At 44.6% G+C, this 22,407-nt stretch overlaps 3 protein-coding genes and 1 long non-coding RNA gene across 13 annotated transcripts; 2 read left to right on the plus strand and 2 right to left on the minus strand.

The window, feature by feature from the left end:
- Positions 1-2,460: 2,460 nt before the first annotated feature.
- Positions 2,461-6,519, minus strand: LOC123153485 (uncharacterized). 3 transcript variants are annotated; one of them, XM_044572589.1, is made up of 3 exons: positions 5,685-6,519; positions 5,432-5,531; positions 2,461-4,207 (listed from the first exon to the last, which is right to left on the minus strand). In XM_044572589.1, the coding sequence occupies exons 1-3, from the start codon at positions 6,028-6,030 to the stop codon at positions 3,937-3,939; spliced, it is 717 nt and encodes a 238-aa protein (XP_044428524.1). In that variant the 5' UTR covers positions 6,031-6,519; the 3' UTR covers positions 2,461-3,936. The 3 variants fall into 3 exon arrangements, with proteins under 3 accessions (XP_044428524.1, XP_044428526.1, XP_044428525.1); XM_044572591.1 differs by having other exon boundaries at positions 2,461-3,449; positions 5,414-5,531; positions 5,685-6,510; XM_044572590.1 differs by lacking the exon at positions 5,432-5,531 and having other exon boundaries at positions 2,461-3,449; positions 5,685-6,494.
- Positions 6,520-11,487: 4,968 nt separating this feature from the next.
- LOC123153511 (uncharacterized) lies at positions 11,488-22,127 on the plus strand. 8 transcript variants are annotated; one of them, XR_006476520.1, is made up of 13 exons: positions 12,105-12,237; positions 13,316-13,379; positions 13,573-13,662; positions 13,758-13,850; positions 13,951-14,058; positions 14,157-14,204; positions 14,307-14,444; positions 14,630-15,019; positions 15,116-15,220; positions 15,307-15,456; positions 21,106-21,318; positions 21,418-21,490; positions 21,566-22,127. XR_006476520.1 is itself a non-coding variant. In XM_044572605.1 (12 exons), exons 3-12 carry the CDS (start codon positions 13,322-13,324, stop codon positions 21,150-21,152), a joined length of 1,227 nt encoding a protein of 408 aa, XP_044428540.1. In that variant the 5' UTR covers positions 11,488-11,759; positions 12,105-12,237; positions 13,316-13,321; the 3' UTR covers positions 21,153-22,127. The 8 variants fall into 8 exon arrangements, 6 of the variants coding, with proteins under 6 accessions (XP_044428540.1, XP_044428541.1, XP_044428544.1 ...); XM_044572605.1 differs by adding an exon at positions 11,488-11,759 and having other exon boundaries at positions 21,106-22,127; XM_044572606.1 differs by adding an exon at positions 11,847-12,010 and having other exon boundaries at positions 21,106-22,127.
- On the minus strand, positions 11,864-14,310 carry LOC123153514 (uncharacterized). The gene is made up of 2 exons (XR_006476522.1): positions 12,721-14,310; positions 11,864-12,189 (listed from the first exon to the last, which is right to left on the minus strand). It is a non-coding gene; the product is annotated as an uncharacterized lncRNA (long non-coding RNA).
- On the plus strand, positions 16,088-18,792 carry LOC123153510 (uncharacterized). The gene is made up of 4 exons (XM_044572604.1): positions 16,088-16,345; positions 16,443-16,535; positions 16,635-17,555; positions 17,642-18,792. The coding sequence occupies exons 1-4, from the start codon at positions 16,108-16,110 to the stop codon at positions 18,790-18,792; spliced, it is 2,403 nt and encodes an 800-aa protein (XP_044428539.1). The 5' UTR covers positions 16,088-16,107.
- Positions 22,128-22,407: the final 280 nt, after the last annotated feature.

Genomic DNA, 22,407 nt, shown 5'->3' on the forward strand with positions numbered 1-22,407 from the left:
ATCTGGACTCTAAAATACTCTAGCCACAACACTGCCCCCGCACCTTGCTCATCTTATTACTCATTACAACCATCTGGATTCATTTGTCCTAACAACTAAGCAAGCATTGGAATCGGATCAGATGTAATGGAAAACGAAATGCTTAACCATGCATTAGATTCAGTCATAAAAACTTGTTCTTTCTGTCTTTCTTAATATATGGGCGTGTAGGTCTCCTGCGTATTTCCAAAAAGAATTTAGATTCAGTCAGACGCAGAACATGAAAAAGATAAGAGTTGCAAGAATCACAATACCTGGGACTCAATAGTTTCTTCACAAAAGTACCCATCAAACCAAGATTTAATATACCATCAAGAATGCCTGCCATAATTTCCTCAATCATCAAGAATTCCTGCCAATGCCCTGTTATACCATCAAGAGATTTAATAGAGCTATCTTGAGATCAGGGGATGGAGTTTGGAGCCACTGCTCGCTGAAGGTTTATGGTATTATCGGACATTCAGTCATCTCAAGCACATAACCTACTTGTGCGGGGCAGTCCGCGCCTCCGGTCCATAATGTGATGCAGCAGACATCACCAAACGATCTCCAGGGATGATGGAGTGATGGTAGCTTGCCTAGTTCAGTAGCCCCCTGTTGTCGGTCTCCGACCACCCTCATTCCTTTACAGATGTCGTCATCCGGCCACCGACGACGGCTGACCGTTGCTGCTGAACTTGGCCTCCAATGCTTCCTCTAGCCGCCTCCTTTATTTTGGAATATCTGCAGCATAGAGACCAACATGATCGTTTACCCCATGTAAACTACAATTTGGAAGAATGCATATGTGTACACAATTATTTCCATTGTATACATGGAAGTAGCGATGCATTGACTATTGTACCTGATTAAAAAAGTAATGAGTAACAGCTCAAATAAGAAATCAAGAACATTGAACCTGATATTCAATAATGGGCAATGCACATGATTAACTTGTGCTACTTGCGCTCCATCAACAGTGTAATATCATTCTCACCTTCAACAATTACCGGAACACAAACAAATCAAACCTGACCCTAAATCTGCCTCTGTAGCCAATAGGAAGAAGCATCATCACTCACCTCGCCAGCGTCTGCAGCACTTGAGATCCTCTACGCATCTCTTGTCCACCGACGCCGCCCGTGCACGCTCACATCCCCGTGTTGACCACCATGGTTGAGCCTGCAGCAGTAGGGGTGGGGGCGGAACAGGGAGTGAGGAGGGAGATGGCGAGGGGAAAGATGGAGAAGAGGGGAGTATGGAGCGCCGGCGGGCATGTCATCCACCACAGTTGGGCCTGGGGGAGTAGAGGTGGGGGGAGAAGATGGAGAAGAGTGGCGGACGGAGCTCCGGCGGGCAGGCCGGAGGGGTGGCGGCTCCAACCCTAGCTTGTTCGTGTGTGGGTCAAAGAAGGAGATGGGTGAGAGGAGTAAACAGCGAAACATTTTTTTACAACACGGGCCGATGATAGCGAGGGAGTCAGACCAGCGACAGCGAAGCAGACAGGGCAAGCGGCCCACACGTGAACGGATAAAATTCTGGAATTAAACGTTTTTGGATGAAATAGTACCACCTCGGATGTAGAAAATAATATAGGTGAAAAAACTGAAAGCATAAATTCACGAGGAGAAGCGTATTGTGACGGTGAACCCACGGAGTCAATCCGTGCCTTATTATTAGGGATTAGGCATTAGGGATAGATAGATATACTAGCAAAAATGCCCGTGTGTTGCAACGGGAGAAAAATATATACTAAAAGAACACAACATGCAAGGCACAAAAATTAGGCTTGAAGGCATACATATTCTTATGTTAAACGTGTACCAAATCCTCATGCACATCAGACAACATTGTTGACTTATTTTTTGCCATTAAATCATATTTCTTCTTCTTTCATCGTCCCAGCTCACGAATTGCAGTTTACTTGGTCGACGGTAAAATTAATTGAAATCTCTATATTTTTGCTGGCCCTTGATCAATAATATGGTCAATTGCAGGAAGCAATGTCTGTGGCCAACAGATCATCTGCCCCTTTCTCTTGTTTTGATGCAGATGGTGGGACATAGCTATCAGGAAAGGGTATTTGCAAAACAAAACTATCCGAAAAGGGTGAAGGGGAGGGTCAGAAGGCAGCTGCTAAGAAATATGTCAGATGTTTGAGGATGTCAAAAAAAAGTTAGATGTTTGAGGGTTAATAGCAAATGGTTGATAAGGCAGTTTGATGAACAGACTTCTAGTACAATACAGCAGCAGAACTTGAGAAAAATTGTTAGTCCCGTTCTTGGGACTAAGGAGTGGTCAGTACATCTGATGTGCCCCATAAGTTCTTCTATCTAAAGTAGGAATGTTTTGCTATAAAAAAAGTACACTGCCCCTGTTGCAACATGCAAAGACAAATGAGGATGTGATCAACTCATCTCAACTCCTCCAAGTATGTTGTTGCCTTATGTGACATTGATTCAGGAGCTGTCCCATCAGACGATGTTCCCTCTGTAAAAAACACAAACAGAAATTCCAGTTATGCTAATACTTCTGTTTTGCAAATTGCAGTAAATAAAAAAATGTGAAATAAACAGAAACAACAGAAATTGTGAAGTACAACAACAGCAAGCCACCAATTTCCCACAAGTGATCTTGCATGACCAATGCGAACTATCCTTATTACAGATTATTAGAATGTCGAGGTAAGGAGTAATTTAACCACCAAATTGTACTACAGTACTAAGTTTTATTTTGTTCCAAACAGTGTGTCAATTCACATAGACTCAAGCTTAATGTGGTAACTTCCAATCGACAAACAAAACAGATATCTTTGAACAGTTAAGTAAGCATATAAATTCCAATATCATACAAAGAGAAGTAAATATAAGAAAACCTGTCAGCAAAAAAACCATGGAACTATATTCACATTCATGCTTGAATCTTTAATCTCAGAAAACCGTAAAATTGCCTACATGTAATTTTGTACCCGCAGACCCATAATTTTCCAAAATTTGACCTACATCTCAAATCTTGTTTGCAATCCTAATGAACGTGTGCCACACACTTAGTGCTCACATCACTTGGCAGACCATCCTGTTGGGTAGCAGGATTTCTGACATTAGTAGGTTTTGGAGAATATCATTGCCATTTAATCAAGGCTAGAAGCTGAAGCTTGACTGAAGAACATAGCAGAAATGAACTTGACTAAGTAAATAGATCAACAACTCGTTTGCTGGTAAGTACCCAGATTTTGATATTGACAAAATCTAAACCCCAAGACCAGTGATACTGACAGCAGAGCAAGAAACCTTTAGGGAGAAAGGTAAATTGGCTATTTGAAACGCCGTTGCGGATGTGATGTTTCCTGTTCCCCTGCTCCAGCATCACCAGATCCACGCATCCCCAAACAGAATGCCGCTGCTGGCTCTCCCGCCTTGCGGCCTCCCCTCCTGAACAACATAAAGTCAAATAAAGTAACTCAATCACTGAAAGTTCTTTCTCATACATGAGTATCAAAGGTGTCATGAATGAAGTTGTTGAGAATGATAACAATGTACTACTCAATCATAACTGCTTCAGTAAAAGGAAAATAGCATAATCTCTTGGTGTACAGAATGGAATATATATGCAGCTCTGATTGCCATGGTTCAATCACTCCAACACACAAAAAATGGTGTGGATGTCATCTCCGGCAGCAAGGTTTTTTGTTCTTCTCCCTTCTGACCATCTCATTCCCTCTATAATGACTCAGGGGAGCAAACTCACCAGGAGCTCGTGGTGTCAAAAATCAAGCACAAGACACACCCCGAGACCTCATCAGACTGCAGCATCAACGATCTAACCATCAGTCAATCACAGTGTAGCAAAGGCGGAAACACGCCACATTAGCGCGCAGACTGATTCCGATTTTGATGCGATTCACATCCAATGATAGTGCTACAACGCCGTCCTGCACGGCCGAACGAGCATGAGCTGCTTGAGGGGTTCCGGGAGCGCGGCAACGAGCACCTTCCCGTGTCCCCGCCGACGCCGGCGCCAACGGCGCGCCACGAGCACCGTGTGCTGTAGGTGACCTGAAAGTTCCGGCTCGGGGCATCGGATACGGCTGGAATAAAGAGCCGTTGCAGCTCCTCCAGTTGGTAGTCTCACGATGATGGCAACCACCCGGTTAAATTGAAACTGCTGGCAGTACACCTGTGATCCTCCGCTGCATCAAGTATCAACCATCATGAGATTGATTCCTTATTTGGTCTGAAAAGAGTGATTATATTCGCTGTAGTTGTTCTGATAACCTCTTAATATTTCAGTCTAAGGTATACGCCGAAACTGGTGGACAAGATTGAGAAGCTTGGTGGAGCGCACCATGTTTTGACCCACATGTATGTTCAGACTTACACAGTTCTATATGTATCTATTGATTGTGCATTTGTGGACCTTTCTATAAGGAGATTGAAGAGTATCTAACCAGTTACCAAACAGTGATGATGTAGTGGATCATCGGAAGTGGGCCGAGCGGCCGAAATGCAAAGAGAAACATCCATTCAGGAGATGTAAGAACACCTGTAGAAAGGAACTTACTGGAATATCTAAAGAGCGCTCACACATCATGTTTTGAAGGATATTAGAAATCTATTAGAATTCAGAGATTCTAAAGTTGTAATTTGCTTATGATATTTGCCCTGATTATCTTCTGCGATAACCATGCTGATACAGGTAGTGGACATTACTGCTGATGTCGAGTGGAAACTTACTGGAAGTGGTCCCTGGAACATTGAAAATGGAACTTACTATACCCCAGGGCATACCGAAGTAAGAAACTCAACTCAATGAATAGAATTACGTTGAATATACGTCTAGCCTTTGGTTACGGATAAGTTTATGGATTAAAGAGGAGCTGGGCTTAGAGATAAGTGCACTACAGCTAGCTGGCTGCACTATTAAGGTTAAAAATATATATGTTATTCTTTGGAAAGGCAAGATGGTTGCACTATTCTTAAACTTCAGAGAACAAAGCTTGTATGTTGTTCGTTGGAAAGGGGATGGTAATGACGTCACTAAAAGATTCACTCATGAAAACAAAATCATTTTATGTAGAGCTTGGTCTGTTTGTTGTACAAATCGCTAAAGGCGCTATTCACACTGGCGACCATGTGGCAAATCAGAATATTCAGAGCAACTGAATCTCTTTCGGATGTACATCAAGCAATCAGGTAGTACAATCCACCCTCTTCTCCCTAGTCTTTCAATTGTACCATAGAGTTAAACCTAAATCCTAGTTGATCTATATATATATGTATATCTGTCGCACAAACTTGCAGTGAATCTGCAACTGGATAGTTACTGGACCTAGATTTTAAGTGGTATTTACCTGGTAAGCATCCCTTCCAAGTACCGTATACATAATATATATTACCGAAATTCTGTTTGACACCTGGATTTGCAAGCCATCTCGTAAGATCTTCGGTTCAATTGCTTCTTGTTAACTGCACTAATTTGTGAGCTGTCTCTCTCCAGGGCATGGCTATCGAATCCTATATGAAGATGTACAGGCAAAAAAATGCAGCAATTGAGTCTCTGCTAGCTAACTACAAAAACTAAGATTCCAGTGGATAGTATGAGGAAGATGCAGAAGAAAGAGACAGGGAGAGGTTCCATTGGGTTGTCGGCCTTTTTTAGATCGTTACCTGTGGAGGTCATGGCCTCGGCGGAGCTCTGTCTGGGCTTATAGGGCGCAGATGCGGGGCGCCATCTCCGCCACACACAGCCAGGCTCTCCACCTGTGCTCCAGATTGGAAGGATGGATATGGAGAGGCGACCATAAGCCACGGCCTGAAACCTGAACCGGAGGAGGAGGAGCGCAGGATCGAGAGGGAGAGGCAGCCCACAGCCATTGTGTGAAACCAGAAGTGATGGAGGAGCCCGTCGAGAGATGATGACCTCGGCTTGGCAATCTCGTTGATCTCGAGGACGTGGGACTCCGGAGGCGGGTGGCGAGCCCTCCATAGCAACGACCGCGGCCACCTCCAGCATCGCGAGATCCAGGGCGACTTGGGAAGGGAGAGGAGCAGCATGCTGGATCCGACGTGCGCTGATTCTGACGCTACCCCGCCTCCTGCGCGTCCTCCTCCTCCTCCCGGTCGTTGCCCATGGCAGCGAGAAGCGTGCTGAGCAGCCCGTCGCCGTCGGCGGCGCGGGCCCGGAGCGGGCTGGCCTGGGCCTCGGCGTCGGCGAACGGCGCGCGGAGGACTCGGACGGCGCGAGGAGGAGGGCACGGCGGAGAGGAGGCAGGCCGCGGTGCGGGGAGGACGGCACGGCGGTGGATGGCGTGGCGGAGGACGCCGGCCGGTGGCGTGGAGGCGGCGGATCCAGATGGGGTGGGAGGCGTGGTCGCTCGTATTTTCTGGCAGAAATACGAAACGTTTTTCTAACTTATTTACTGGACTCCGGGTTAATTTCTCAGAAACAGGGAGGATTGTTAGTAAGTAGAGAGGTAGATATACGAATATTCGTAGGAGAGGACGAGCTCGCCTGCTCACTTTATCTCCGTGCGCTCGTTTGTATCGGGATCCCAGCACATGGTTGTATGGACAGTAATTAGGCTCCAGGAAAATACCGTGTTGACCCCACAGCGCACGGCCGTGCCGTTTGGTCGGGATGACGGACGGCGCCAAATCACATCCAGTACCCACCGCACAGGAAAGGTCCGCCGTCATGTGCCGTACAGTACCGTCTGCCACTGGCCACGGCCACTCCGACCGAACAGAAGATTGTCGAGCTGTGCACCAAGAGGCTGCTGCTATGATTAAAAACTTGATGCACCGATTTGACAAGATTTCGTTAGGTACATTATGTGCAGGCAAGAATTCATCACACAACCTTGCTACAAAATAGCTAAAGCATGGCAATCCGAGACATAACTTAATACAGATGCAGCAAAATTATTCGGTCATCTTAATATAGCCATAACATAACCTGCAAAAAAAAATATATACAAACATAACATGCTAACAACAAATCCAGCAGCTCCCATGATCTGCAATGATCTCTTTTGAACTGTGAAACTGATCATACGTGAGAAAAATAACAAATTTTTGTGCTCTGAATCTTGTAACATTGCATGCTCATAAACATGAACAAACTACTCCCTCCGTTCCTAAATATAAGTTTTTTTAGTGGTTTCAAATGAACTACAACATACAGATGTATATAGACATATTTTAGAATGTAGATTCACTAATTTTGCTTCGTATGTAGTCCCTTATTGAAATCTCTAAAAAGACTTATATTTAGAAATGGAGGGAGTAGTAGATATATTTTCACAACTAGGAAATTAGAGCAAAAAAGACAAGAGCGTTTCCTCCAAAGAAATTGTAATTTGCCTAATGATAATGATTTTATTGAAAACATGTAGACTATGTTGACGAGCCTGGCACACACAACATCTAATTAGAAAAATCTTCTATACAAACAGATCACTTGGCTTTGACTAGAATAGTTCTATACTGGCTGGCTGGTTGGACCAGCATGCCCATCAGTCAAAACTCAAAACCATTCAAGCAAAATTGACATGTATTCTGTCTGGAGTAGCAATGTGAAATATGATAAAGCTATGTCAGGGGAATTAGGAAGAACGTAAAAAAAGGAAAAGCAGGAACAAAAAATTAAATCCTTTTTACTGTCTTTCTTTGAGCAGTGAGAAATGACCAAAAAGTATGTTTTTTAGCACAGAAGAACCATCATATGAACAAATAATGTATATATGAGCAGTATTTTTTGCTTAATCTTTTTTTTTCAATCGGGTTTCAATGGAAACAAAGTCATTTGTTGTAATACACTCGCGACACCGATTGCCAGTGATTGGCTTCTTTTCCCGCTGACACGTGCTTACGTATAATGTATACAGGTTTAGGAAAAATCCTAACTTACAAGACAAAATCGAATTGTAAAATTGGACGTACCACTAGTAGCTCACATTGTAAATCAGCAGCCTTATCACTGCCAGGTACTCACATCGCAAGATCGAGTACTTCTTCGGCTTCCCCTGCCAAAAATATAAAAGAGTCCACATGAAACACGCCAACTATGTCGGCCTACCAGGAACGATGTCTAGAAGACGAACATGACACTCACACCAATTTCAAAGCGCGACCCCATTATGTTCGCGTCTGTCCGTTTAGTCCCAAAAGGACAGACCGCATGGCCCAATGCGCGACCCCATCATTACTTTTTGTCTATTTCACGTCTGGTCCGCTTCATTTCCTGCTCAAACATCCACCGGCTTTGCGTCCACACGGACGACGAACGGACGCCGACGCGCTCGCTCAGCGTTCGCTTCGAGCCCGCGTGGCAGCTGCGCACCTACCATCCACCACACACATTTACCGCGCACATGCGGGCAATCCTACTTGGCAGCCATCCCGGTCGAGCAGTCGTCGTCTTTTTTAATGTGAAGGTCGTGGACCGATGGAGTCCACACTTCCACTTCCCCGGTGATGCGTGCCTCCTCGTAGCCCGACAGCCAAACCCTAGCCCACCGCTCCTCTACCTCCCCACCAGCGACAATGGTGGGCCGCTGGTTTCCCGGCCGCAAGACGAGGCACGACCACAAGGCCAGGTCCTTGTCTGGCGGCGTCGCCGCTTCCCCACTCCACCTCCGGCCTGGCAGGGGCCGCCATCCCACCTCTGGCAGCCACCTTCATACGTCGACCTCACCGGCGACGACGATGATGAGTAGACGGCGGCTACGGAAGGCGACGAAAGCCCTTATCTAGTTTCTTTTTACATGTTTTTGTTTATATTAATGTGCGGAACTTGGATAATGGGACGTTTTAATGTTTATATTAATGTTTTCGAGTTGTTTTCAATGTTTATTTGGTTTTTTGGGGTTTTAAATTCACGTCATAAAAACGGTCAGTTTGGGGTGCGGTCGGCCCGTTGGGCGCACCGCAGGCCCTTATTTTTTTTTAATGTTTTTGTTTATATTAATGTGCTGAAGTTGGGTAATGTGGATGTTTTAATGTTTTCGAGTTATTTTTGATGTTTATTTGGGTTTTTTGGGGGTTTAAATTCACGTATGAAAAAACGGATAGTTTGGGGTGCGATTGGCCCATTGGGCACACCGCAGGCCCTTATCTAGTTTGTTTTTAATATTTTTGTTTATATTAATGTGCTGAATTTGGGTAATGCGGACGTTTTAATGTTTTTGAGTTATTTTCAATGTTTATTTGGGTTTTGGGGTTTAAATTCACGTATAAAAAAACGGATAGTTTAGGGTGCGGTCGGCTCGTTGGGCGCACCGACGACCGCTCAACCGTAAGTGGACGACGATGTCCGTTTTCCTGCCAAAACGGACGAAAAACGAACGAAACGGACGTCCGTTTGGGTCGTGCGTTGGAGTTGGCCTCACTCAGCAAACACATATCACTTTCTGCATTTATTTCCTCCTCTCCGTATAGCCTGCTCTTCCCGTACCTGATGCCGGATCCAAGCACCCACGAGCACAGGTTGTAGAAATCGTGCAGCATCCTCTGAATGTTCTGCCAGTGCAGGGGGTTCGATCTGGGGGTGCTCTGCCACTCGGAATCTGCACTCACAACAGTTCAATGTATGTTCAGAAAATTGACGTTAGCTGCATCAGAAATTCAGAAAGTACGAGCCGCAGCTTCCTTCGCACACGCGTCCACCGAGCAGCTGTCATCCGTCGGGGCCCCTGTTTCTTCATCGCCACCATTGCCGCGCACACGGCCGCCTCACCGCAATCGCCGTCAATCGACGGCACTGGGAACCTGCTCACCAACAATAACCTATCAACCCACGAAGCCAATCTGAGCATACAGCCTAGGCCAGTGGGAAATCAAGTCGAAAATCTTACCTATCGACCCGATCTGATAGGAACTCGAAGCCTCCCGTCATCCTGCCCGCTGACTTCATTTGCTGGAATTTTTCCTGGGCGTCGTCTCTGTTCGAGTCCACGCAGGAGGGCGGGGACAGCGGTGCCTACAACCCCATCCTCGCAAGCGGACGGCCGGCACCGTTGCCTGTTGACTGTTCGGAGTTCGCCGCCGACAATCTGATGTTCCCGCAAACGCCGTTCAGGTCTACTCGGAGCCTGGCCGTCGGTCGCCCAACTCACCAATGTTGAACTGGCCTACTGCATCTAGCAGACCTAGAGCGGGCTGTGCCGGTGGCGCGTAGTCACCACCTGCTAACGCCCGCACAGGGAACCTAGCCAACGGGAGAACGCTCCCTGAGATTCATGATCCACCGTCAATGGAAATCAAACGAGGGCAATAAGCATACCGATCGACTGGATCTGCTAAGAACTCGAACCCATCCCCCACCGTCTCCATCGTCAACCCTCTCAAGCCGCGCACCGAAACCGGAGGAATAGTTTCTTAGAATAGCAGGTACCCTTCTCGTTGGAGCCCAGTTGCCGCTTGCCAGTACTATATTTTCTTATTTTTTCCACCTCAAACGCCGTTTGTGAAAGCCGGTAAACGGAGCTCCGGTTATCCTGTACAGATGGGCCATCATCACCCAGTTACGTCCTCCGTCAACACGTCAGGCGGACCCATTCCTGTACATGCGGCAGTATTTCTACCATCCATAAATGCAGATGAAACGTGAGGCTGCACCATTGGTCCATATAACGGGAGTAGGCGAGCTCGTGCGCTCTTTCGCCACTCTCGGTAGATATATATATACTAGCACATATGACGATGCGTTGTAACGGGGTAATAAAGACATAGACATTATTTTATTGGCAAACTTGATGACAATACCTGTATGAATTTCATACAACTTTTACTAATATATCTTTAGCTAAATAGAAAATGCATATAACATTAACATCTTTCAATACTGCAAGGTTTGGGAAGTGACGTGCAAATTTATGTGAATGACTTTTTATGAATTGAAGTAGCTAAGGATTAATAATGGGAAATTTATAAAAAACATATCTTCTGTTCTGAGCAATCATGAATAATTTACACTGAAATTAGTTGATGTCAGATTTGCAAGCGGCCTAAAAAGCAGCCTAATGCCTCATGCGTATTGTTGCTCAAGTGAACAATGCACAAATTCTTTACTTTCGCCGAATTCCATTTGATCATGTACAAGCAAGGCACATCTGATATTACTCAAGCATAGGTTCAACAATATTGTTTATTTAATGTTTATCATGTAATATGCATCCATTTTTCGCCAAGCCCCCATCTGCTCTTTATATCTCTATTTCTAATGGAGCAGTTGGTATTCTCCGCCGTTCAATTTTCGTCCCACCTCCCCTAGTTTTTTTTGGTACTTCGTCCCACCTCCCGCTACCCACCGATCCCCCGCTACTTCCCTCCCAACCGGTAAAAAAACGTCAAGTTATAACGCCGTGTGAACCGTGACGGTTCAGCGATAGAAAAACGACCTAAAAAATCTACTACGGTTAACCTACGAAATTACACCTGATAGTACGATCCGAGACAGAACCCCTAGCACCCGAAAATCGTCGTGCCCTCGATGCACTTGCCCGTCGCCGTCATTCGTCCCTATCGTCCCTTTCTACACGCAGCTTCCGTCCCAGCCGCTCATCCCTTGTCCGCCTTCACCGCCGGTCAATCCCTTCGACGCCGCCATCCGAGTGCAAATACAGGAAGATCCCGTATCATCCGTCGCTGATCATCGGATCTGGACAGGCGATTGCAAAGTCATGAGGATCCCGCATGATCCCTCTGAGTGCCCATGATATGGACCGGCGTGGGACGAAACAGGTTGGGCGTTTATGTAATTTAACCCTTACAAATCCTATTGCTAACCCTTACAAATCTGGATCTATACTCCTGTTCACTCCTCGCCAGGTTGATTGAGAATCTGGAATTGAAAAATACAAGTTCCGTCACCATTCAATCACTCTGAAAAAGGAAATTTACACCTAACTGCCGAATATGATGAGGCCATATCTGCTTTGGTCAATTTGTCAGTCCCAAATTCATTACTATTTTTATGTGAATGCTTGCAGGTGGTGAGTCATCTCTTTGCCCGGGGTCAGTAGAAGCATCAAGTGGCAATAGTCATCTCTTTTACTTGCACATAACTGACACCCAGTTTTCTTGCAGCTGATTTCTACTCTAGGAGTTTGGGGCTAGTGACGGCCCTCGGAGACGGTGTCATCAGTAGCAGCATCTGCCAAGGATCTCGAGTCTGCAGCTCACAACCGGATCACATGCAAAAAGTGACACAAACAAAAAGGTAGTTACGACACTTGAATCTAATAGGTTCCATGCAGTAGTCAAGGTTTGTATGCCAAAAGGAAGAATGACATTGGTGACCATCAGATAGTTGTAATGTATTAAGTCCAACTATAGTAAACCATACGGTAGAGTTGAACCTTCAATATGGATGACCTGAAGCTTCAGTACTATAATAAACCATCTGTGTGAAGTGAATCAAAACAAATGAAAAATAAACTACTTATAATATGAACTGATCCATAACAAATAATAAACCATATATGGTTGAGCTGAAGATTCGCAAAACCTAATGCATGAAAGGAACAGAAGTAGTACTATAGTAGGTGCAAGTGGCATATCTACTTGTTTCACCAAAGATCACAGGAACCGGCTCTTTCGCCATGCCAGGAAGTTCTTTCGATCATTAGGATGCTATATATATCCAAGCCCTAGGTAGTTACTTAAAAGTGCATGAGTATGCCAGTTAAGTGTGTCTGATAACCTTGTTGAGATGATTTTGAGCTTGGGGAGCACCCTGATCTCGAGTTTGCATCTCACATCTGCAGAAGATCTCGAGTTTGCAGCTCACAACAGGATCACATGAAAAAAGTGACACAAGTAAACCATCAGTCTGAAGAGAAACGATACAACTGACCAATAAACTACTTATACTATGATATGATAAGGTTGATCTGAAGCTTCGCAAAGCCTAATGCATTAACTCAACAGTAGGAGTACTATAGTAGGTGCAAGTTGCATATCTACAGGTTTGACCAAAGATCACAGGAACCTGCTCTTTTGCCGTGCCATCAAGTTCTGATGATCATTTGGATGCTATATATATCCAAGCCCTTAGTGATTAAATAACAACATAACAAATAAAAACTGATGCTAGAAGATTGATTGCAAGCATGCTTTTTTACTGTATAATATCATGAAAAGGGTTTTCTTCGTGGAAATACAGCAGTATGACCAAATGATGAATGTATACGGTCCACAGATAAATGATCAAAGAGAACATCTAGCAGAGTTGAAGCCTCATCCGAACTTCACTTCAGACATAGGTCATTAATTGTCAGTAATCTGTACTTACATAGGTGCGTATGGGTAATTCAAGAAGCAAGGCGGTTGATCAGCAACCAGAAGAGGACGTTACTACGGGTAAGCTGCATTTCTATGAGAAAGTACTACACATAGGTTATTCGCAATCTTTTATTATCATGTTTTGCAAGCCTTAAAAGCGTGATAACTGTTGAAGATAATACTACGGGCATGCTTATACCTATCATAATGTGCTACACATGAGTTCTCTGCATTTCTGATATTCACATGCTTAATGCATAATGCTTTCTAGACCTTACAAGCTCTATAATAGTTGAAGATAACAATGCAAGCATCATACATGTATCTCAAAACATTGGGGAAAATTCAGCTACGGTTCCAGGTATAATGCTCGTGTGAATATTGTTGGGAATGTTGCCATGTAGATACGACGTTTATATCATTGGCCTTATATTCATCCTGGTTATAACTCAATAGATGGATCAATGTCGTTTTCGGATGGAGAGCACAATGAGGCTTGCTTCACAGCTCCGAGTATACTGAATTTGGATTTTAGCACAAATCAAGATGGTACTCACTCAGCCGCATTACATCTGCCAAGATTCTTATAAACATATATTGTCGCCTATATACCATTGATTTTCTTTTCCTACTGGTTATAACTCTACAGATGGAACAAGTCCGCTACGGATTAAAGACCATCATGATGGTTCGTTGTTGGGTTCCAATAATCTAACTCTCGATTGTGGCACAAATGTAGATGGCCACAATAGTATTGGTACTGACTCGTTCATATTTCAAATGACATTAGTGCACTTATGGGAATTCACTTTCATTTACAACATACCGCACTTTTTTCATATTGGTATACTATAGGCGGTGAACCTCCAAACGATGATATCGATGGTGCGACAAAGCTAACAGGTATTCCCACTCATGCTTATCTAACATCCATATTGACCTGACGTACAGATGGTGCGACAAAGCATTATGGGCTTTGTGTTTTATACTTTTGACATGATGCAGACGACATCAGATCCATAGATCTAAGTCATATAACAAATGAACACCTCAACACACAAAGGCGTGCAGCTTATCATAAGAAAAAAGTACAAGACAATGTGTTGTTGCAGGAGGTTCAACAGCCCTGCTTGTCGAAATCTGGTAAGTTGTTTAACTGCAGGTTGCTCCTCTCCCACTCTACAATGTGTTCTTGCGGCATTCAAGATTTGGATCTGTTTTCTTTTATTTTGTGTCAATGTGATCTACATGAGTTTTTAAACATAATCGAGCTACATGCATTGACGGTTTTTATTCACTAACTACCATATTTTTAATTCATCTTCTAGACCAGAGGGAACTTAACAATGCGTGGAGGCGGGAATCTTATCGAATTAGCAAGACAAATGGTTTGAAAAAACAACAAGTCGATGGCCACATTGTTCAACGTCGTACCCTAGGTGATATCACGAATGTTCGTCAACCTACACATGTGATCTCGGGTACATCAATTACTCATTGTTTATCAATTTTCATGCGTGGCGTCCCCTTGGTATATCATAAAAGATTACTGACCTACCATGTTGAATCAGAGGACAACAATGTCACCAAAGAGAATGTGGCAATAACCGAAGAAGATCGCAAAAGAGATCATAGAAACGCCCTCAGGAGAGCATCTTATCGGAGGAAAAAAGATCAGGGTCTCCAAGAAAATAATCTCCGCACCCTTAATTTAACTGGTAAGAATTAAATGTTCTAAACATTATCTTTAGTATCTTCAAGTCATGACTTAACCATTAAATTATGTGTATGTTTTATTAACCATGTTTAACCAGACAACCCAACTAGCTCCGCCTATACAACATTATCGCATACTGATTCAGCATTTACTGCTACAACTACGGAGACATCTTGTCTGGTTAATGACAATGATCTACATGGTAACTACCTTGTGAATAAGATGTCATCAATGTGGTCAGATTATCTTTTACTCACTACATTTGAAATATGTCCTCAATGACACCAGACGTTGACGAGAATATACTTGAAGAAACAAATCATATAACCGAGGAAGATCGCAAGAGAGATCATAGAAATGCTCTTAGGAGAGCATCTTATCGGAGGAAAAAGGATAAGATATTAGCAGATGAAAATCTACGGCCACTATCTAATTCAGGTAAATATGGTTGTTATTAATGCACGGTGCATACCATCTGTTATAAGATGCTTTAGTTACACGTTGACTGATAAATAATTGTTGCCGTAGAACCAACTTAATATAATTGATGCACAAAGCGTACCGTCATATGCTTGATCTTAATGCAAATTATTTATATTCGAGTACGAGAATAATGTTCTGATATTCATTAGTCACTAAAACAAAATTGTCCTAATGATGCTTGCGCACTTTTTTTGCATTAAGCCCTATGTTTTTAAGGCGACGCCTTACCGCCTTAGGGAGGGGGGGCGCTTTGGCGCCTAGGCGACGCCTAGGCGGGCGCTTTGGACGCCTAGGCGCCCAAAGCGGTCGATTTTCCAAAGCGGAGGGGGAGCGCTTCGACGCCTAGGCGTCGCCTAGGCGTCACCTTAGGGACGCTTTAAAAACATAGATTAAGCCACCGCTGATAGCCCTAACTATACAGACTCGTTGCATGATGATGCAACATTACCCCCTCCATCATTAGACGCCTCTGGTGTTACCCATGATAACGAGCGAGCTAAGAGGATACAGAGAAACTCTCGTAGCCGAGCATGTTATCAGAAGAAAAATGAGGAACTAACGATTGATGATAGAGAGGATTTGAATGAAAAGATACGTAAGAAGCGCATGCAACGCCAGAAAAGCATGTCGGTGATTGAGAAGGGGCACTCAAGTGCTCAAAGGAAGGCCTGTTATGCTAAAGGGAAAAACACCCCGTGCAAAGAATCCCTCGCACTCCCACGTCCAGACATTACTAACTCAACATCTGATAGTCTCGCAATACCCCTCGATCGGGCTGTCGAAGATGATTCATCGGATGGCGACCCTCCCCCGGTCATGCCGAATTACGGTGTTTGCACCAATGGTATGTAATTTCTTTTGTTTGGTTCTGTTGCTCATTCTCATCAACCTTGTTCTGACATGATGCGGTCTTTGTCCCATTCTCCGCAACGTTAATGCAGACGACATCGATGTGTTCCCAGGGCCCATCATGGGCGATGAGCCGACACCAGCCGAATTAATGGATGAGGAGTACTACATGTATCGCGACCAAGGTATGGTCAACTCGGAAATTGGAAGGCGTGGAGCTTTATTGTAATTGTAGTACTATGTGAATATTATTTTGATGATCATGTTTCAACAAATGCCTGTAGGATCTGATAATGACACATTCGAGGATGACGCGGATGCGAGCATGTCGTCTGTTATACCTAGCGAGGTTGATCCATTAGACTATGTGTACACAAACATACCGGACAACACCCACATCCTGAAGCTCGACGCAAACTGCAAACACTGCAAGGCCAGAAAGTTTGTGTCTGAGACTGACGGATTCTGCTGTCGTAATGGACAGACCGAGCTTAAACAACCGGAACCAATCCCAGAGCTTATGAGGCTATGGTCCAGCATGGATGCAGATTCTAGACATTTTCGTGAGAACATACGGTTCTTCAACGGGCATTTCGCCTTCACAACCCTTGGCCTCAACCTTGATGAGAACTACACAAACATGAAGTCTGGGGTGTACACATTCCGGGCACACGGAACCATCTACCACAATGTGCATTCTTTCGGGCCTAGCTCACGTCCAGAACATCTGCAGTTGTACTTCTATGATGACGACCCAACCATAACTCATCGTAAGGAGGCCACTAAGCAATTAGACCAAGATGTCGTGAAGAAGTTAGTAGACATACTTAAAGAAAACCCGTACTCCCAGCAATTTAGGAGTTTGGGTGCACACAAGGACAACCTTGATGATTATAGGATAGACCTAAACACCGATAAGAGGCTTGACCAAAGAAAATATAATAGACCATTGTCATCTGAGGTTGCTGCAATTTGTGTTGAGGGCAGCGACCTGGCAAAAAGGTTTGACCGGAGGATAACACTTTGTGGTAACAACAATGAAAGGCATAGTATACGCGTGTCATCTGGAGCATATGACCCGTTGTCTTATCCCCTATTCTATCCAAGGGGGGAACTAGGTTGGCATCCGAAACTACTTAAACGTAATGTTCCGGAGGAGGCTATACTACATCCTCAACTGGTCCATGATGATGAGGAGGATGCAGGTATGACGTCTGTGTCCCTTTTTGGTTCAAATAATAAATTATTTCTCAAATACGTCGTCATTTTGATGCTATTCCATCATGTGCAGAGGGTAATAGCAGGTTGTGCGTCTCTGTCAGAGACTACTACTGTTATATGCTGCAAACACGGCCTGCAATCTTCAATCCCATACTCTGTGGAGCACGCCTGCTGCAGCAATGGGCGGTCGACATGTACGTTAAGATTGAGAGTTGTTGGTTGAGGTGGTACAGGAAGAACCAGACGCAGATTCGTGCCGACTTGTATAAAGGAGTTGTTGATGCCATCACTTCGGGGGAGACGCGAGCAAGCGCTGTTGGGGTTAGAATAGTGCTCCCTGGAACATACCCTGGTGGCGACCGCGACATGAAGAAGAGGCATATGGATGCCATGGCAATTGTCCATACATACGGGAAGCCTGACATCTTCCTCACCATGACTTGCAACCCTAAGTGGGAAGAGATAACGAATGAGTTGCTGCCTGGTCAGACGGCGCAAGACCGACCTGATATTGTGGCTCGTGTGTTCTATGGCAAACTAGAGCACATGAAATACATGTTGTTCAAGAAGCAGATCCCGGGTGCTGTAGTCGCTTACGTATACGTAGTCGAGTTCCAAAAAAGGGGCCTCCCCCACGCACATTTTTTGTTGATCATGGACTCAACATATAAGCTTATCGTCCCGGAGCAGTATGACCGACTCATTTCCGCGGAGCTCCCAGACAAGCAAAAGTATCCGGAATTGTATGCAATGGTGGTAAAACATATGATGCACGGACCATGCGGTGCTCTCAACCCGAAGAATGTTTGCATGCAAGAAAACGGTTGCAAGTGCAGATATCCACGGTCGTTCAATGAAAACACAGCACAGGGGAAGGACTCATACCCAGTTTATCGACGGAGAGACGATGGAAGACGTGCTAAGGTCCGAGGGAAGATGTTGGACAATAGATGGGTTGTGCCTTATAACTCATACCTACTGCGGATGTTCAATTGCCACATCAACGTTGAGGTCTGCTCTAGCATAAAGGCCGTCAAATATCTTTACAAGTACATTTACAAGGGCCATGATAAGGCTTCTTTCAGCATCGATCAGCCCGACGCCGATGGTAACATTGATGAGATCAAGAGATACGTTGACGCAAGGTGGGTCACCCCTCCGGAGGCTATGTGGAGGATATTTGGCTTCCCACTTTGCGCCAATTACCCGCCTGTCTTGTAGTTGCCCCTTCATCTCCCGAATATGCACAGGGTTGCATTCAATGCGCAGACTGACTTGAAGAATGTTGTCGCCTCCGAAGATGCTTCAAAATCCATGTTAACGGAGTATTTCAAGGCTAACCAGGAACACCCTCGGGCTAGGCATATATTGTACAAGGATTTTCCCGAAAGCTTTACGTGGCAGAAGAAAAAAAGTATTGGAAGCCGCGGGTCGAGCGTTTTCAAATTGGGCGCATAGTGTCTGCCAATCCTGCCGAGGGGGAGCGGTACTACCTGCGTGTGTTGCTTAACCATGTTACGGGCAAAATATCCTTCGTAGACTTGCTCACCGTGGACGGCATGCTATGTGGGAGCTTTAGAGAGGCTGCTGAAAGGCTGGGACTCATCGAGGCAGACAACACGCTCGACGACTGTCTTAATGAGGCTGAGCAGTGGGCGATGCCATGTTCACTTAGGAGGCTCTTCGCAACCATCTTGGTGCACTGCGAGCCAGGCGACGTGCGTGGTCTATGGGATCGGCACTTCGAGCCTATGTCAGATGACTATCGTCGATCACGCACGTCCCCTAACGAGGTGGAGCACATGGTGTTGCTTGACATTAGGGGTATGTTGTAGTCCATGGGTAAAGACATTGTTGATTTCGCTCTTCCAAGCATAGATGATGCGTTTGACCCAACAAAGGGCGAGGCAAGAGAGGTTATCGAGGAATCAACCGTTGAGTTTGACATGGATGACACAAAATTGGCATCTTCACTGAACATGGAGCAGAGGGCCGCATACGATGAGATACTAGGGGCTGTTGAACGCGGTGATGGGGGTGTATTCTTTGTTGATGGCCCTGGAGGTACAGGGAAGAGCTTCCTATATAGGGCGATGCTTGCCAAGGTGAGGAGCCAGGGCAAGATTGGTATCGCTACCGCGACGTCCGGCATCGCCGCTTCTATCATGCCTGGCGGCAGGACTGCCCACTCAAGATTCAAGATCCCATTGAGTTGCGATGATGGAGCCTCGTGCAGCTTCACCAAGCAGAGTGGGACCGCCAAGCTACTACGGATGGCCTCATTGATACTATGGGACGAGGCCAGCATGACTAAGCGACAAGCGGTTGAGGCATTGGACAATAGCATGCGCGACATCATGGGAATACACGACCGACCCTTTGGAGGAAAGACTGTTGTTTTTGGCGGGGACTTTAGGCAGGTTCTTCCGGTCGTCAGAAGGGGGTCGCGGGGCCAGATAATTGATGCAACCCTCCGCAGTTCTCATCTATGGAAGGGTATGCGACAGCTTTGGCTCATCACCAACATGAGGGCTCATAATGACACGTGGTTTGTCGATTACTTGCTAAGGGTCGGCAATGGCACTGAGGATGTCAACGATCAAGGCAACATAGTACTCCCTGAAGATATTTGTCTGCCGTCTACAGGCGAGGTTGATGACCTGGAGAAGCTTATTGACCATGTATTTCCGAGTCTAGACGACAACATGGCTGATTCGAATTACATGACATCTCGAGCTATCCTTTCCACAACAAACGACAATGTAGACAAGATAAACATCCGCATGATAGAGCGTTTTCATGGAGATGAAGTAATCTACCATAGCTTTGACAGTGCGGAGGATGACCCATATGGCTACTATGCTCAGGAGTTTCTGAATGGATTGACTCCTAATGGTCTTCCTCCGCATGCTCTCAAGCTAAAGCTGAACTGCCGTGTCATACTTCTAAGGAACATTGATCCAGCTAATGGACTGTGTAATGGCACTAGGCTTGTTGTTAGAGGTTTTGAGAGGAACACCATTGATGCAGAAATCGTGATTGGACAACACGCTGGCAGGAGGGTCTTCCTTCCTCGAATACCTCTCTGCCCATCTGAAAATGACATGTTTCCATTCAAGTTTAAGAGGAAGCAATTTCCAATAAGGCTTAGCTTTGCTATGACCATTAACAAGGCTCAAGGGCAGACCATCCCGATTGTTGGTGTCTACCTACCCAATCCCGTGTTCTCACATGGTCAGCTCTATGTTGCTTTGCCTCGAGCCACCGCGAAGAGAAACATAAAGATACTCATTCAGAAGGAAAAGCCGAAGGAGAAGGCCAACAAGCATAAGGACAATACAAAGAAGCGAAAAAGAATGACCGTGTCCTTACTGACCTCGATGAAGAACATCGTATACAAGGAAGTCCTTACAGGCTGAAGACCGGTTAATACCAAGGCAGGTTTTGTAATGACAGGGCAATTACTCTTGCGATTGTCAAGACATGCTGTAATTCGTTTTTCTACATGTAACTTTTTATTTGTTATTTTGATAGCTGGAGGTATACTCGATCAACTTGAGCTACGCAATGCAGTTCAATAATCAGCCGTCGTATTGGCACCATCATCGCGCTTATGGTTTTTCTACTATCGTTTTTTATGGCAATGTACATGTCACACAGCGTAGTATTTAGTGTGTAATATGTGATCCAGATCTAATGATTGGCCTGCTAAATACCTTGGACATGCAATGAACTTTTTGAATTAAGGCAAGTTATCATAACCGTTCTTATTTTTTTGGTAATTTGATACTATGCTTGACTGTAAATTTATTGGTGTCCTTATTATCTATCTATTATTCTGAACAGAGTGGCTCCTGGTGCCGCCACGCCTTTGATCTCCTCCGCCAATCCACTACGATCCTACTAATCCGTGTTACAGGTTCGTTCATTTTCATCCATTGTTTTTCTCAAATCGATCAGAACATAGTGGCTTTTCTGGATCTGCACTTTTCAGGCAGGGAGGCCGACGCGGGTGTGGGATTGCTGGTTTATGCTGCTCCGTATGGCAGATAGCGCGTGTGTCTGTGAGAAAGGCGCAAGGGCCAGAGCAGCTCTATCCATGTGTGTAATTTTGATGCCGACGAGCAGCAGCAGCCAGGCCTCACGTGTTGAGAGAGATAGAGAGATGAGCTATAATTTTTAAATACTGAATGATCCCACTGATCTGTTGCTTCTGCTAATGCATTAGCATAGAGCATTTGCCTAATTACGTTGCTGCTAATGCATACGCATAAATAGACAACAGTATGTTGTTTGCTAGCTATCGGAGCGTGTACTTCTACTATTATTACGAGACGTGCTCTACTATTGTTTCTCATTTGTACGTATGTGTGTCATTAAGACAGTCGTGATGAAAAAGAATAAACACTATTCTCCCATAGTGTAATTATATTATTTGATATAGATGATGATCGTACAATTATGTGTTAGGCATGATATATGTGAAAAACACTAAAATTGTCTATTATCCCATAGCTACGCACGGGCATTTACCTATATCATAATTATATATATCATCAAGGGAATGGAAAATTAAAATATAATATAATTAATTAATATATTAATGTGAATATCAGAAAGGTTAATAAATATCCATAAAAAAGAAAGTCTGTTTTTCAAAGGCAAGTGATAAATCAGATTCGTTTTCATAGGCAAGTGATCATAATGTGAATCAAACTGAAGATCATGGACCGATTTTGATATGTATGTTTCCTTGATTAATAATCAATATTTAATAGGTTGCCGAATATTACATATCTGAATATAGATATGTCACCAACGGGTGCCTAGCCAGCC

This window comes from Triticum aestivum, chromosome 7A (assembly GCF_018294505.1).
Source record: "Triticum aestivum cultivar Chinese Spring chromosome 7A, IWGSC CS RefSeq v2.1, whole genome shotgun sequence".
Classification (NCBI taxonomy): domain Eukaryota; kingdom Viridiplantae; phylum Streptophyta; class Magnoliopsida; order Poales; family Poaceae; genus Triticum; species Triticum aestivum.